This window comes from Eschrichtius robustus, chromosome 19 (assembly GCF_028021215.1).
Source record: "Eschrichtius robustus isolate mEscRob2 chromosome 19, mEscRob2.pri, whole genome shotgun sequence".
NCBI classification, from domain to species: Eukaryota; Metazoa; Chordata; class Mammalia; order Artiodactyla; family Eschrichtiidae; genus Eschrichtius; species Eschrichtius robustus.
In genome coordinates this window covers 14,869,831-14,886,441 of record NC_090842.1, presented here as the reverse complement: position 1 = coordinate 14,886,441, position 16,611 = coordinate 14,869,831, and the positions used below count along the sequence as shown (strand labels likewise).

Here is a 16,611-nt window from a genome sequence, read left to right as displayed (position 1 = left end):
GAAAGCCAGAAACCAACCATGAGGGAAAATATTGATAAATTGACTTCAAAATGAAATATTTATGTTTTTGTTTTAAATAACCCCAAATAAGGTTAAAAGATAAAGCACAAAAAGTGGAAATACCTTTGTAAAATTTGTGATATAAAAGTGTAGTATCATACAAAGAGGTCTTAAATTATGAGAAAAATAAATGACAATAGGAAGCAGCTTTTAAAAAGATATAAAAATGACTAATGAAGATGTTCAGTCTCAGTAGCACTCTAAGGAGTGAAAAATTAAAACATGCATACAGTCACACATAGGAAGCCCTCCAACCTCTCTCCCACTGACAAGACAAACACACAGACCCTCTTATAGACACACAGCGTATCCCCACAGCGCCCCTTTCCCCATACCTGCTGCTGTGCTCTCTGTAGCTCGGAGGCCCGTGTTGGCTGGGAATGCTGTCTTGCATACCTCAAAGGAGCCACTCCTGTCAGAAAGCTACTGATATGGTATAGGACCTCAGCAGAGTGTCCAGGGCCATTGTGTAAGTGACATTCCCCCCACCTCACCTGCATATGGGTGGAGGCAGATCCTGAAGCCCCCAGAACACAGAGGAGGGAGCAGAGTCCTTTCCCCTGACCATCTGGCCCTGCTCCTGTGAGCAGCTCCAGACCACACAAAGAGACCCAGAAGTGCCCTGGGCCATGGGGTCCAAGTCCTTCATTTACTTATAGAGAAACTGAAGACCAGAGACGGATGGCACTGCCCCTGGTCACACAGCAAATCAGTGGCTGAGGTGGTCCATTACCCAGGCCAGAGGAGAGGTCAGAAGGCCATGGCTTGCCCCAACCTTCCTAGATCATGAATAGCCTCCAGATGGTCTCCAGATGTGACAGGGAAGATGGGGACTGGAAGTCCTGCCATCCTGGCTCCTAGTGGGGTTTGGCAGTTTGTTTGCTGCGGCAGGACCAAGGCAGGGACTGTAGGAGGGCTGAGAAGCACTGAGGACAGGACCAGATGTTCCAGATCTGCCACCAATGTCCTGTGTGACCTTGGCCTCTGGGTCTCAGGCTGTTTCTCAGTGCAGGGTGGGGGCTAGTCCCAGGGCTCAACACCCTTCTCACCCAGTCGGTCCCTGAGGGTTTTCTCCCTCTTTGTAACTTTGTTACTGTCCACAGCAGGTCCTTCTGTTCAGATCCCAAGGATACGAGGGTGAAGAAGGCAGATACCCACAAAGTATCATGAAGTCACGTGGTCCCATGGCCCAGGAGTCCTGACACCCTGTAGTCTTGATGTTCACTACTCCAGCCAAGAGCTGCCTGGGTTCAGTGGAGGCCTTATGAGGACAAAGAGGAGCCATGGCTCTGGATACCCTTTTCCCCTCACAAAGGCACTTCTTTTCTGAAAGGGAGCCATGAGCCTGGAAAGGTCAGGATTAAAGCAAGTTTCTCCCTCCGTCCAGGTCAGCATGTTCTGTCCCTGCAGCACAGGGCACCCTCCCACCCTGGCCTGTCACCCTGGAAGGGGCCTCAGAGAGCATCTGGTCCTGCCCTGTCCAGGTCAGGAGGGGAAACAGGCTCAGTGGAAAACGCGGCTGCTGCGGGGCCCCAGCAGGTCCGGGAAGCCTGGTGAGAGAGGTCCAAACAGGGCTGGGATGGTCCATGGGTGGGTGGAGACAGGGCTTGGGTGTCATGTGGGGGGACAAGAAACTCAGCACAGCTCTCTCTGGGCTGGCAGCCCTCTCCTGGTGGTGGGGCTGGGAGTTCTGAGGAGAGGCGCCTGGACGCTCTTCTGTCCTCTCTGCCTCTTAGGTTTCCATTCTCCCCAGACCACAACCCCATCCTGTCTGCTATCCTTTCTCCTGACAAGGAACTGAGGACCCCCCCTTCCCTTACGTAATCCATTCAATTCAGTTGAACATTTGCATGCCCTTCCACGGGCCGGGGTTTGCGAAGTCCCAGGGAACCTGAGATGGGGGAACCTCGGCCACGTCTCCCCTCGGCGAGCTCCCCACAGCCTCTTCCGCCTGCTCTCGCGCCCCATTGGCACCACAGACCACGTGGTCTCAGCAAATCCAACACCTCACGGGGCTCCTGAGGCTTCCGCCCCGGTCTGAGCCCGCTCCGCGGGGCCCTGCGTTTTGCGCCTGCTCCTGGGCTGCCGCGGCCTGATCGTCGTCCCTCCGGCTCTGGCTTTCCCTCGGACCACTCGCCAGCCTGTGCACGCGCAGGCCGGAGCCTGGGAGGTTCCAGTGCTCGTGAAGCGTGGCCCCCACCTCCTCCCGGGCACTGAAATCCCACCCACGCTCAGCCCGAGCCAGCCTCCAGAAAGCCCTCCCGGCAGCGCGGCCGCATGCGCCTCTCCCGGCTGGTTTCCTCAGCTCGCCACGGTAAGGGGTCGTCTTGCCACAGGTTTGGCGCGTCTGCCAGCCGTGCGTGGCCCGGGCGCCCAGGGCCCACGTGCTCCAGGTGGGGACCCGAGGCTCTGGGTTCCACCTCCCCTACCCCCGCCCTGGGCCACAGGCGCGCGGCACCAGCAGACGGGTGGCGGCCTCCGCCTGCCGCCTCCCTCCCCGCCGGCCTTGGGCGCACGCCTTCTCGCTTTGGGACCCCCGTTTTGGCCTCGAAGTGAGACGGAGCGGGAAGGCCGGGCCTGCGCGTCCCGGGCCCTGAGGCCGGCGCTGTGGGCGCGAGAAGCCATTAGGAGGCACTGGGCCCCCTGCTGCCCCTGACGGCCGGTCCGCTCACTGCAGGGCGGGAAGAAAACGACCGCGAGACTGCCCGAGTTCCCCTCGGCGCGGGCCGGCTTTCCCTGCTCTGATCCCGCGGAGTCTCGCGGGCGGAGTCCTGGGGCAGCCGGTTTGAGCTCTCCGCGGAAAATCTCCTGTGGACCCGGAGATGGCGGGGGTGGCGGGGGTGGGTGGGGGTGGACACGGTCTTAGAGGCCCCGGGAGGACTGCAGGGATCCCTGACCGCGCGGAGCCGGGCTGCGGCCGGGACCCCGTGCCCTGAAGGCCAGTCAGAAGAACGCACACAACTCATTGCAAAGTTTTCTTAAAAGAAGCACAGCCTACTCCCCTCCCCCCTCACCCATGAAATCTTGCTTAGAGGTCTATATTGTAAATGCACATATGTACAGCTGCTGTAGGACTGTGAGGAGGGGGCAGTTGCCAGCGGGCCCCTGGGAGTGAAGGCCAGGGGCTTTGCTTAAACGTCCCTTGGGAGGTAAGAGGTCGATCCAGGCTGGAAAGTGGAACGCAGGATTCAGAATGCAAGCGTTCGATAGCCAGGCCGCAGGCACGAGGTGGGTAGGAAGAACCGTACAAGATGGGGGAGGTGGGACCCGCCACCCTGCTTTCCTGGGAAGGGCTCCTGGGAAGGAGTGGTGAGTTGGAGGCTCCTCATGACAGGGAGCGAGGAAGAGAGAAGAAGCGCAGGGACCAGGGGAACAATGAGGAGTGTCCCTTATACCCGGAGAACTCTCCCCCTCCCCCTTCAAATTGAGCTCAGCCAAACGCCACCTCCCCTTCGCAGGCCTCCCTGGTCTCCTCGGTTGGCATTGAGTCCCCTGCTCTGGGTCCTCCGCCAGCTTTCTGCTCTCACCTCCGTCTAGTCTTTACCACTCTCTGCCTTCTCTACTTGGAGCTGCTGGTTTACCGGCTCGCCCTGTGGACTGCAAGGTCATTGGGGGTAGCGCATTGGGCCAGGCCGGAATTTGCTTGGGAATAATTTCTGAGCGGATGTTGTCAGTGAATTAGTAAGGGAAGAAGTGTTTTTTGCCTGTGTTTATATGGTTTATACATTTTCATCCACAAAAGGCGCCCAGGTCAATTCTCCGGGGGTTCTAGTGAAGAAGGAGAAATTCTGGGGTGGGAGAGCAGTATCCTGAGCACAACCATCGAGTGCACTGGGCTGTGAGCACAAACGTCTTATGGTCAAGTTAGAATTGGGTTGCTCTCCGATTGCTCACCAGAGGGCGCTCAAGCCCCTGCCCATTTGACTAAAGCTGGCCAGGGTCTCTGGGCAGGGGTACTTGCATATGATTGGTTCTTCTCCTGAGAAAGCAAAGGTAAGAAAACCACCTGCTAAAGTGTCTGGGGTTTGGTGGATAAAGAGGAAGAAGGAAAAAATGCTACTGGGACTTGCAAGGCCTTTAACTCATTGACACAATGTCTGTTTTTGTTTGTTTTTTAATTGTGGTAAAATACACATAACATAAAATTTACCATTTTAACTGTTTTAAAGTGTACAACCCAGTGGCAGTACGTACATTCAGTGTTGTGCACCCATCACCACTATCTAGGTTCAGAACTTTTTTATCACCCTAAGAGGAACCCCATGCCCATTAAGCAGTTGCTTCCCATACCCCCTGCCTTCCACCCGCTAGAGACAACTAGTCTGCTTTCTCTCTCTATGGATTTGCCTATTCTGGGTATTTCATGTAAATGGCCTCATATGATATGGTGCAGTTGTGTCTGGCTTTTTTCATAGCGTCATGTTTTCAAGGTTCATCCATGTTGTAGCATATATCTGTCCTCCATTTGTTTTTGTTGGTGGCTAACATTCCATTGTATAGATATACCACTTCTTGTTTATCCATCCATCCGTTGATGGACACTTGGGTTGTTTGCACTTATTGGCTATTGTAAATAATGCTGCTGTGAAATCGGTGTACAAAAATCTGAGCCTCTATTTTCAGTTCTTTTAGGTATATACCTAGGAGTGGAATTGCTGGGTCATATTGTAATTCTATGTTTAACTTTTTGAGGAGCTGCCAAACTGTTTTCCACAGTGGCTGCACCATTTCACATTCCTGTCAGCCATGCGTGAGGGTTCCAATTTCTCCACATCCTCACCAACATTTATTATTTTTTGTAGTTTTGTTGTTGTTACACCCATCCTAGTGGGTGTGAAGTGGTACCTAATTGCGGTTTTGGCTTATATTTTCCTAATGATTACTGATGTTGAGCATCTTCTCTTTTAACTGGTTTCTCAGACTTGCCCCCTCCTCCAATCGTTACACTGAAGAGTAGGCTGAATCCTTATAAAACACAAGTCTGATCATGTCTCCCCCAGTTCAGAACCCCTCAGTGCCCTCCCACCCACTCTCCCTAGATACAGCACACATCCCTGCCCTCCCTGCCCCTAAAACACACACCGTCTGTGCTCCAGCCTTTAGAAAATTCTTCCAGTGCTAAAAGACACTTCTGCAAACCCTTGCACCTGCTGTTCTCTCTGCCTAGAACATCTTCCTACGTTCTCCTCTGCCCCTCCCCCACTAAGGCCTCCCATCCATCATGTCTCAGACCTCACTGGCTCCCCTTAACCTTTCACATCAGGGTTCTGTGCCCCTTCTCTGTGCTCCCCCATCACACCCTCCCTCCCTCATCATGTCACTTGCCCCTCTGATTTGTAATTGCCAGTTCAACTGTCAGTTTCAAAGGCTGAAACCCCTCAGGGTCAAGGTCAGGTCTGTAGGCTCAGCCTTGAATCCTCAGAGCCCAGCACAGCCTGGGTCTCAGTAAAACACAGTGCAGACTGGTCACTTGGAGAGAAAGGTGATGGGCTCGTGGGTGGATGCGTAGATGTGTTTGATTGCCGACCTGGCCCCAGTCTGCTTCCCCTGCCCGGAAGTTCCTCCACCGTGGTTCAGACATTTTGGTCCCACCAGTTGGCCATGTGCACCTGACTCTCATCCACGCACAGCCTGGGCTCAAGCCAGCGCCTTCATCCACAGACATGGTTGAGGGACAATAAGTCCATATTGTCTTTCCACATCTGGGTTTTAAATTCCTTTCCATCTTAAATTCCCTCTTCTGTGCCCTGGACCTCAGCCGTCCCCAGCACCTCAGGAATCTTCCTTTGTCACTTCTGTCCCTCCGTTCCCAGCCTCTGCAGTATCTGCCCCCCACTTATCTCTACCCTCTGCCCTATTTCCTTTCCTACAAAACCCTATGCTTCAGAGATTCCAACCTTAGCTTTGGAATTGGAATCACAGCGGGAGGTCTGAAAAATCCCCATGCCCAGGCTGCATCCCTACTAATTAAATGGGAAAGGGGGGGCACACAGATACCTGCACATCGGTACTTTTAAAGCACCCAGGTTACTTTAACTTGCCTCGAGTTTCAGAACCACTGTTCTCCTTGACCCTGTAACCCCTCAGGCTGCCCCATTTTTTCTTTTGTCCAAATATCTCAGTTGAGTTCTCTGCACCCTGACTTCCATTCTTATCAGCAACTAATTCAACTCTTAGCAATCTAGCGTCTGGCCTGAGAGTGCCCAGAAAGCACCCCTCCAGGCTGCTGCAGCCAAGTGGCCCCCTGTTCCTGTCATCCTCCTCTGTCTCCCTGCAGCCTGGTGGAGGGCTGTGTGGGGTTGTGAGAACCTGGCCTCAAACCCTAACTCCAGCCCTTCCTTGCTGTGCGATCTTGAGCAAGTTACTTAAACTCTCTGAGCCTTAGTTTCCTTCAGTGTAAACCTCCCTCCTGGGTCAGCTCTGAGAGTGGGCTGTGATAATGCAGAAAATGCATGTCCAGTGCCTAACAATGCTCTGGATTATGATCCAGACCCTAGGCCCCTTCTACAAACCCTCTTCTCCATGGGCTGCCTTGCTGACCACTAGGGTCCTCCCACTGGCCTCTCTCACCCCTCTCTTTCCTCAGTCCCCTAAGAATTGCTAACCCTGAATGAGCATTGACTTTAAGCCTGGCAGCATCAAAGCCCTGTTAACCTCCAGGTCTGACCACAGCCTTAGGAGGAATGTAATCTCCTCATCTCCATTTTACAGATGAGAAAACTGAGGCACAGGCTGGCAAGCTGTCAAAGCTCATGCTGCTTGGAAGTGACAGGCCTGGGTTTCAAATCATGAGAGTTTGACAGAAGGGCCGGGCTCCTCGCCCCTGCACCCATTGCCTCCCATTGAGAGAGGCCCAGGCCTCAGTCCTGGACCCTCTGTGTTCCCTGCAACCCTTTCTAGATAGTGCCAAGTTCCTAAATTTCATAGATCTAGATGTGAAAGGTAAAATAGAGAAGCTGCTAGAAGAAAACAAAAGAGCACATCATCATGACATTGGGGGCAGCAAATATTTCCTAAATAGGATTCTAAAATACCGAACCTTAAAAGAAAAGATAAACTGGATTGAATTAAAATCGAGAACTTTTTTTGTTAAAAAAAAAAAAAAAATCAAGAACTTCTGCTCATCTAAAGACACCATTAAAAGAGTTAGAAAGCCAGCCACAGAGTGGTAGAGACATACACAGTCTGCACAGCTGACAGAAGGTTCGTATCCAGCATAGAGAAAGAGCTTCTGTGATTCAATCCACTTTCCCACAGACTTCCTTGTAAACATCATATAGGCCTGGATTTGGATCCTGGCTTTTCCACCTGTTTAGTGAGATCTTGGACAAGTCTCTCTGAGTTTCTGACACCCTAAATTAATTCTCATGTTTCTAAATTGGGGATCAAATCCATGGCAGTATCCCACATTGTTGTGTTTCCTATGGGAATCAAAAAAGAGATAATTTTTCAAAAGTGGATCATGTATCAGATGGGAGGTTATGTGTATATATATCAAGACCGCCCCCAACCCCTATCCCTCCTCTCAGATTGAAGCTCCCCAAGGACTTGGGCCAGGTGTTAGGCTGATCTCTGGCACTGTGCACAGGACCTGGCACATTGCTCAGAGTATATGGGAGCACATATTTAATACATGAGTGGGCAGGGAACAGCATTTCTGGATGAGGGAACAGCATGAGGGTGGAAATGTACAGTCAAGTACATTGGGGGTCAGGTTAGGGTAGAATCACAGGAAAAGTGAGAACACGCTGGGCCTGGATGGGGATGGATCTTAAATACAGGCATTGTCTGGAAGGCCCTAGGCAGCCATTACAGTTTTGGGGACAAGGGCTGTGTACAGGAAGGGGGAGAGAGAAAGGGAGAGTCAGAGAGCTTTAGAGATTGGAGGTTAGGGGTGGTAAAAGATTTCTTTCTAAGCAGCAGCCATTTCAGAACTTCTGCTTCAAAAGAAGGAAGCCAATGAGTGAGAAAAACCAGAAAAAGAGTGCGTTCAGTGGGAGGGGTGGCCAGAGGTGAATGAGGGGAGCAGAGCTGGAGAGGATCTGCCCGCACCACCCCTTCCTCTCCTGCCAGAAAGGGACCACCAGACAGAGTGCTTCTCCAGTGGGGTCCCCAGACCAGCAGCCCCAGTGTCACCCTCACCGGGGAGGTTGCTAGAGATACCAAGTCTCAGACCCCACCCCAGACCCACAGAATCAGAATCTCCTGGGGGTGGGCCCAGCGCTCTATTCTAACAAGCCCTCCAGGGAGTTCCGAGTGCTCCAATGTAAGAATCATGATGAGGCCACCGCAGAGAAGAAAGTCTTCCCTGATCTTCCCTTTCAGAGACACTGGTGAGAGATGAGAGATGACTGAGCCGGCCTCCCCAAGCAAAGGGTATTCACCTGGAGATGAGAATTTGAAACTGCTCTTGGGTGCAGCTCAGCCCGACTCTCCGTCTTTGCACAAACACTGGCTCTTGTGGGGTGCCCAGAATCCAATGCAAAGACTCATCCCCTGAAAAATGTCTCACTCCACCTGGCCTCCTGCTGTGAATTTACTTGGTACATCCCGTCTTATCCCAGGACTCGAACATTATCAGAACTGGCAGCCCAGCAAGTGGCTCTGTGGCAGGTGCTGGCTGAGGCCACGCCCGGTAATTGATGAGCCATTCAGGGCCCTGCACCTGACCCAGGTTCTGACCCAGGGCTTGATTATCAATTAGTGTAAAATAGCAGCACTGCAGGGGAAGGGGCAGTGCCTGGGTGTGGGAGGGGCGGACCGGGGCTGGAGGAAGGTCTTCCCAGCGCGCTAGCTGGGTGCAGTTCTAACCTCCCATCTCCAGGGTCTGACCTGCCTTCAGAGGTGAGTTGCATGCTGCAGGGGATTGGTGAGTGCTCATCTTGCTGGCAGGGTGGACCCCAGCCCTAGCATTTTGTGTTGAAGCTTGAGAAAGAAGAGTTGCCTGTATTCCCAGCTCTGAGGGTAGAGTGGAGAGGGGAATCGCTGATACTGACTCTTCCTTGTACACTTTCTAGAAAGCCTTGTCTTATTCTTAGGATGAAATCCTCCTCATCCATGAAATCCTGGTTAAATGGCCTCCCTGCCTTTAAGGTTTACCGACACGTGAGCCTGGGCTGCTGCCCATCTCTCTTTGCCCATCCTCATCACCCTGGGCTGGGAATGTGTGTCCTCTGTGCTTTCACCCTCCCCAGGGCCGAGGCAGCCCTGGGGTCCCAGTTAAAGGAGACTGCTGCGTGTCTGGGCGAATTTGCTAAATTATTTAAACAAGTAACTAAGAATCATGAGGACCCCAAATTGTCAGTTGGGGGAAGATGACAAAGAAAGGACTTGGTTGAAGAAAAAGGCTCATGGCCCAACAATTTTAATTTAGGTTTAAATAGCCACAGATATGCAAAAACTGTCCCAAGTTCTGCAGTGACAAATCTTCCTCCCATTCCTCTTTCCTACTTGTCCATTTCTATTCCCAAGGGCAGTGCCCTTCCTAATTTCTTATGTGCATACAAGCATATGCAAAGATAGGTTCTAATTTCCATCCTTTTACAGCGAATCTGTGCATTATGTGCATTGAATCCACCCCTCCCCCATTAACTGACCTTGGGATTTTCCATGTCCAGACATAAGTGTCCTTGTTATTTTTAACAGTTGTGTCATATTCCACTTCATGCATATACTGTGACTTATCTCACCAGTCCCTTCTTAGGGACTTTGGGTTTGTCATCTACTATCATAACCAATGCTATGATGCTTCAGTTTAGACATGGATTTTATTTGAGGGCACCTTTAGGATAAATTCCTGAAAGTGGAAGTGCTGGGTCAGAGGGTAACTGCATTGTCACTGTGGTGGATATTGCCTTCCTTCCTCTGATGGGGAGGTAGAAAGCAGACTGCTGAGAACCAGACAGGGCAGAATTTCAACCTCTTCTCCGTGCTTTCTAGCTATTTGCTCACCTGCTCAGAGCTTCAGTGTTTAAAACCTATAAAATGTGGCCCACACAGTTGTGTGGATGAAATAGGACCAGCTATGTAAAGTATTTGTTTCAGGGCCAAAGACACAATGAGACCTCCAAGTGTCAAGAGGAGTGGAGTCTGGCCATATAGCTGCCCTCACATCTTCCCAAGGGCAGGCAGCCTGGGTGCCCCCGGGTGTCTGAGAGCCAAGGATTGAGCCTGGTCTTCAAGGCACTGGTTCCAGTTGGAGGATCCCCTCTCCAGCCTTATGCATCGTCTTCTCCCTGAAGCTTCTAATATGTCCTGAGAATGGAACACTGGGTCTCCTCAGGGCCTTCTGGGGATAGCTATTGGGCAGCCTGAAGGAAGGCATTTGGTCTGCCTTACAGCCTCAAAGCTCTGGTCCCTGGCACAGTCTCCAAATAAACGCACTATCTGCCATGTATTGAGTGTTTGCCACTGGCCTGATATAATTATGAGTATTCTACACGCATGATTCCATTCAGTTCTCAGAATTATCCCCTAGGATGGGAAAGATTAAATCACCACCAGCCAACCTCTTCATCATTCTGCAGCCTCGCCCCATCCAAAGGGAATGTCTTGTTTGCAGGACCACTGAGTTCTTCCACGCTTTCCCCTCTGCGGGGTGCGTGGGGGCAGGGTGGTGAGAGACACTGCGATGTGTGTGCAGTTTCCTGTTGCCCTCCTGTTTCTTTTTCTTTTTTTTCTTTTTTTTTTAATAGCCATTCTAAGGGATTCCCTGGTGGCACAGTGGTTAAGAATCCGCCTGCCAAGGCAGGGGACACGGGCTCAAGCTCTGGTCTGGGAAGATCCCACATGCCACGGAGCAACTAAGCCCGCATGCCACAACTACTGAAGCCCACGTGCCTAGAGCTGTGCTCTGCAACAAGAGAAGCCACCTCAGTGAGAAGCCCATGCACCGCAACGAAGAGTAGCCCCCGCTCGCCACAACTAGAGAAAGCCCACGCGCAGCAACGAAGACCCAATGCAGCCAAAACTAAATAAATAAATTTATTTTTTAAAAAGTTAGCCATTCTTCTTTTTTTAAAAAATATTTATTTATTTGGTTGCATGGGGTCTTAGTTGCAGCAGGCAGGCTCCTTAGTTGCGGCACGTGGTCTCCTTAGTTGTGGCATGTGAACTCTTAGTTGTGGCATGCATGGGGGATCTAGTTCCCTGACCAGGGATCAAACCCGGGCCCCCTGCATTGGGAGCTTGGAGTCTTAGCCACTGCACCACCAGGGAAGTCCCACCTCTTGTTTATTTTACCCGGGGCGGGGGTTGGGGGTGAGCCCTCATTTGAAAAGTATACGGTCAGATTAAAGGGTGAATTTGATTTTAGAGGATGGGAAATGCAGTCTATGTGTCTAGAAGGAAAAACATAACTTACCTGGTACTAACATCTCAAAACGTGTGTGCGAAATTTTACTGTCAACACCATTGCTGCCAACATGTAGTATCAAAAGTTAGTTGGTGACCAATCTTTTGAATCCTCTCCCCCAGAGGAGCATTCTCTGAGTCTTCTCAGTAGACCCGGAACATTGCGTCTGCATGTCAGCATCTGTTCTCTCTCTTGCTACAGGGGATCGGGACGAATTGGGAACCCAGGATCTGGGTGACGGGCTCATTCCTCTAAGCCCTGGAACCTGGTAGCTCAGGCACTTCATCGATAGAAGACCATGAGTGAAGAGAAGGAAGAGGCCTCATTCAGTATACTCACAATTTATGATGAACCAGAGAAGAGGAGGAACGTGCCTGAGAGCCCCGGCATTTCCTCCCAGGACGAGCACCATGCACAGTCCCAGCTGGGCGAAGCGTGTGGTCCCCCCCAGCAGCCCCCAGGCTCCCCGAGGCAGCATGACCTGGCTTATCAGGAGATGATAAGTCCACAGCAGTGCGCCCCCCAGGCCCTGGACAGGTCTGAGCTGCAGGCCCCTCAGCTCTCCGAGGCAGAATCAGAAGAAGCAGAGCCTGGCCTCAGGTAGGTCTCACCTGAACAAGACTGGTGGGGGGAACGAACTGTCTCGGGGAGAGAGATCCTGACACGGAGCTCTCCATCCATCTCATGCCCTGTCTCCTCCCTCTCTCCTCTGTGTGTCACAGCTCCCCACCAGGATCCGAGTTCGGTAAGTCCCAGCTGGGACGGTGCGGGCAGGCAGGGTGTAGCCCGTGGCTGGACATTGGAATGGGAGACCTGGAACGAGCCCCTGGGTGGAGAGAGAAGTCTTCTCCCTGGATCCCGTGATGCCGTTGCTGCCAGACCTCCTCTCTCTGAGTGGTTGGCCGCTGGTGTCTCCCTGCAGGTCAGCCTTGTCCTTCACCTCGTCCCAGTGAAGAAGTCTGGTCATTGCTCAGGGCAATTGTAAGTGTCTTTTTTTTTTTTTTTAAACATGGCATCTTTCCCTTCCTGTTACCCCTGGAACAAGAAGCTAGTAGGAAGAAGGTGAGGGCATGCGGTGTGTCCACATCCTCACTCTCTCTCCCACAGGTGGTGGGTGCACTGGGCTTCCTGCTTCTTTGGACCCAAGCTGCCCTCCTCCCATCACCAGTGTGTAGGGCCTCAGCTGACAAGGTCACTTATAGAGCTACATCCTAGGAGACTCTGAGCCAGGCTCTGCTCTCGTTGCTTGTACTCAGAAGTGTCTCAAAATGTGGGCTGTTTATCAGGGAGGCCATCCTGGGCTAGTGCAGAAGGATGTCAGTGGTCTGGGGACCCCAGCTGAGGACACAGTCCTGCCTGAGGGTCAGAGAGGAGCTTTGGATGCAGGGTCAGGAGTTGAGTCAGAGGACAGGGAAGCCTGTCCCCCATGGATGAGGGCAGGTCAAGGCTGTGACCCTTTCATGGGCACCCCAGCCTCCTGTTCCAGATGAAGTGGTGGTCAGGCAAATGACCCCACGTAAGTCCTGGAAGGTTGGCAAACTCCGCCACGGAAAGAAAGTCTACTCCCTGGCCATCAGCAGCTCTACTCACCACGTGTACACATGCGGCCATGGCTACATCAGGGTGTGGGATGAGAGTGCCCTGCATGCCTGGGACCACGCCCCCCAGGCCCAGCTGAACTTACAGGTGAGGGGTCGTCCAGAAGGCTCAGGGAGCCTACATGTGACCTGTGTCCTAATACTTGGAGCCCATGCTTCCAGGAGATGATTTGAGAATGTCACCCATTCCTACAGGACCGTCAGAACTGTGTCCTCACCTGCAAGCTGTCCCCCGATGAGCGAAGCCTGATCACGGGGGGTCTGTCCCAGACCCTGACTCTCTGGGACCTGGCGCCCACCCCCCGCGTCAGGGCACAGCTGGCCTCCACAGGCCCCATGTGCTATTCCCTGGCTGTCTCCTCCAATGCCCAGATCTGCTTGGCTTGTTTCAAAGGATTTGTTGAGATTTGGGATTTGCAGAACCAAATCTTGATCAGGTATGACCTGGAGGAGGGCTGGATGGTGAGGCCTTGGGGAAGCCTGGGCCCCTTTTCCGACCTCACTCTCTCCTCTGCAGTAGGACTAGGTGAGTCGGTGTGGAGAACGCATTTGGGCTACGTATCTAGGGACTTCCTGGGCCCGAAACTTCTGAGGGTCCCACCAGTGCATGAACCTCTGAGTTGTTTTCCCACCAGGAAGCACGAAGTCCCCATATACGGGTCCCGATGTGTGGACATCGTGGGCAATAAGTTCTGGACGGGAGGTGAAGACACCAGACTGTATTCCTGGGACCTGAGGAGCTACCAGAGGCTGCAGCAACACGATTTACAGCATGAGGTGCCCGGACGGCTACGGCTGCGCTGAGTGCAGTCCCCCTGGGGACTGGGAGTTGCGGGCGCCCGCAGGAGCAGCGCCCGAGTTTGAAGAGGTGGGCGCGAATGATGGCGCTGGCAGCTTTGAGCGCTGACCCCAAACCTCCTTCCAAACAGATCCTCAGCATTACCCACGACCCCAGTGAGGAGTGGTTGTTAGTGGGCCTGAGAATGAGTGACATCGTAATCCTGCACACACACCGAAGGGAGAAGTTTAAGGCTGTCCTGCAGAAATATGTCTACCACCACAATCTCAAGTTTGCCTCCTGTGGTGAGTGAGCAGGCAGGGGACACCTCTGGGTGCCCTGTCACCTGACAAGGCATCTACTCACCTGTAGAGTCTGGGCCCAGCCTTATTTCAGACTCTTAATTCCCCCCTCTCCAGCCCCAGCACTGGCCGGGCCAAGGTCCAGGGCCACCTTCCCACTGCCCTCGCCTCTGCTTCCTCCTGTCACCGGTGTTTCTCCCCTGCCAGCCTGGCTACCTTTCCTCCCTTCTTTTTCTGCTCACCCCCTCTCCTTTTCTGGCTCTGTCTGTAATGGTAGCTTCCTCTATGGAACCACAGCCGAAAGACACCGGCAGACAGAAGATGCTCGAAGCCCCTTGTGGCTGTCCAGTTGTTCAGTGCCCCTCACCACAATCCCGGGAGTGGCAGGAGGGAGCGGGCAGATGAGGGAATGGTTTGGGTCATGTCTCTGAGTTGTATAGATGGGGAAACTGAGGCAGAGAAGGAGTGATCCTTTCCCAGGTCTAGTCAGGAGCAGAGCTGGGTCTGGAAGGCAAGCTTGGCCTCTGGCCCCTCCATCTGTCTTTCCTTCGCCAGGGAGCTATTTTGTGGCCACACTGGATGAGTCGATCCACTGCTTAGCTGCACCTTCTCTACAAAGATTGTTTCAGGTACTGGATGGAGGCATGCGCAAACCCAGGCAGCTGGAGCTTACAGCCCCAGATCCCAGTTGGTCGGACCCCAGAAATAGTGCTGGAAAGTACCTCTGAGATGGCAAACAGGGCCATTGAGTACATCGAGGGAACAAGGACTCAAGGTCCTGGGAACTCCTGGGCTACACTTTGAGCCCTGAACCTGGCCCGGTCTCCAGACTGAGCCTCAGGTCTACATGGAGCCCTGAAACAGACCTGCGTGAAGTGTGCATCTCCGGCCCCAGTCTGGCCCCTGCATATCATTCCTCTGTGGCCTCTCTTTCCCTCCAGGTAGAGGAGTCTACAGACATCCTATGTTGTGATGTGTCTTCCGACAACCAGTACCTGGTCACGGGCTCCAGGAACAGTGCCACTGTTTACCAGCTCTTGTATTGAAGGTTGCAAGCCACGGTCCTGCTGGCGAAGACCCAAAGAAGACCAGCGTGCTCGGAGGGTGACCTCGGGGTGCCGGGCAACTCTAACACCTCCCACAGCCCCACCTTCTCCTCCCTGGCCGGTCATCTGTCCATTCTCCTCCCGCCCAGCACACACCTGGCCTGTCCTCCAGGTTTTCATTATGTAACTTAGGGATTTTTCCTTTGTTGTTTTTCTACCACTGATTTCTGGATTTTGTAATTAATAAAATGGAAAAGCAAAAACCAAAATGGCTTGGATACCCGGTCAGTTCTTTCAAACAACAAACTCGTCGTGATGGATTGCTTATGCCCCCTTTCAGCAAATTCCAGGTTGGGGAAGGAATTTTAGACCAGACTTAGTTTCATTTATAACTTTTCTGGAATTCTTGGACTCTTAAGAAAGCTCAAGAAGCAATGTATGTCCATGTACAAACTTTCAGATTGTATCAGGGTGTTGGTAGACCAACAACACTCAACTCTTGACGCAGGTTAAGACTCCAGTCGCTGGTCTAACCATATCCCAGGAAGAGCTGTCCTTTTAACTACCTACTTCGTGAAACCTCGCTTTATCTGAGGCTTTCAAAGTCCCGATCCTAATTCTGGCATTTTGTGCTGGTCAAAAGCTGCCTGTCTCTGTTTCAGGGCAACTTCCTCATGTTGGTGGGTGTGATATTTTGTCTGGCCTTTGCCAGGCTGAAAAAGCCCCAGCTCCCTGAATCAAGCAATATAGGCCTGCTTTCTAGTCTTTTCCATCCTCCTGCCTCTTTGTTTGGTGTTGGCATGGCTGAGACAGCTAGCTGTCCACTAACGTTTGTAGCTTAGAGTTCACCGGAAGAGGCACAAAGCCAGGGACAAAATGTACCATCTTTTGCACTGAGATATTATTGGGTCCTAGTTCTTGCTGATGGATCATGAATGAAGAATGTGTCTCCTTTCCGGGCCAATGCTAAAGGAGTGGGGTGTCCCCTCCAGGCTCTCTGTCCCCTTCGACCAGCTCCAGGCAAGCGATGTGAAGGCCCGAGGGGATTGCAAAACAATGAGATGGAAGCATCCTGTGTCCACAAATCAAACATGGAGAAAAGCTTCCCCCTTTGGGTTATTTCATGGGAGAGAAACTTGTATTCGAATTGTTATACATGTTGGAGCCTATTTGTTACTATAGCCCTGGAAATAGCAAACTTTTACTTAAAGGGCCAGATAGTAAATATTTTAGGCTTTGCCCTGTGGTTTTTGTCCCAATTACTCAACTCTGCTGCTGTAGCATGAAAGCTGCTATAGGCAACAGATAAGTGAATGCAACTGTGTGCCAATAAAACTTTATTTATGAAAACAAGCAGTGGGCCAGATTTGGTCTGCTGACTGTAGTTTGCTGACTCCTGTAGCCAGCATGCCTCTAAATAATATATTTATTTAGCATCCATTGAAAAATATAATACAGACGGTAGAGTCCAACA

General features: G+C 52.2%; 1 protein-coding gene across 1 annotated transcript; it reads left to right on the top strand.

Annotated features, from left to right (window-relative positions):
• The first annotated feature begins 11,711 nt into the window (after positions 1-11,711).
• On the top strand, positions 11,712-15,137 carry TLE7 (TLE family member 7). Its single transcript, XM_068527090.1, has 9 exons — positions 11,712-12,013; positions 12,136-12,158; positions 12,336-12,394; positions 12,887-13,099; positions 13,207-13,448; positions 13,647-13,788; positions 13,941-14,094; positions 14,647-14,720; positions 15,033-15,137. Exons 1-9 carry the CDS (start codon positions 11,712-11,714, stop codon positions 15,135-15,137), a joined length of 1,314 nt encoding a protein of 437 aa, XP_068383191.1.
• Positions 15,138-16,611: the final 1,474 nt, after the last annotated feature.

Excerpts from the sequence above, each read along its gene's own strand:
- TLE7 (XM_068527090.1), top strand. The coding sequence starts at position 11,712 with ATGAGTGAAGAGAAGGAAGAGGCCTCATTCAGTATACTCACAATTTAT. Across the intron at positions 12,014-12,135 it reads GAAGCAGAGCCTGGCCTCAG|CTCCCCACCAGGATCCGAGT; the intron begins GTAGGTCTCACC and ends TGTGTGTCACAG. Across the intron at positions 12,395-12,886 it reads GGTCATTGCTCAGGGCAATT|CCTCCTGTTCCAGATGAAGT; the intron begins GTAAGTGTCTTT and ends TGGGCACCCCAG.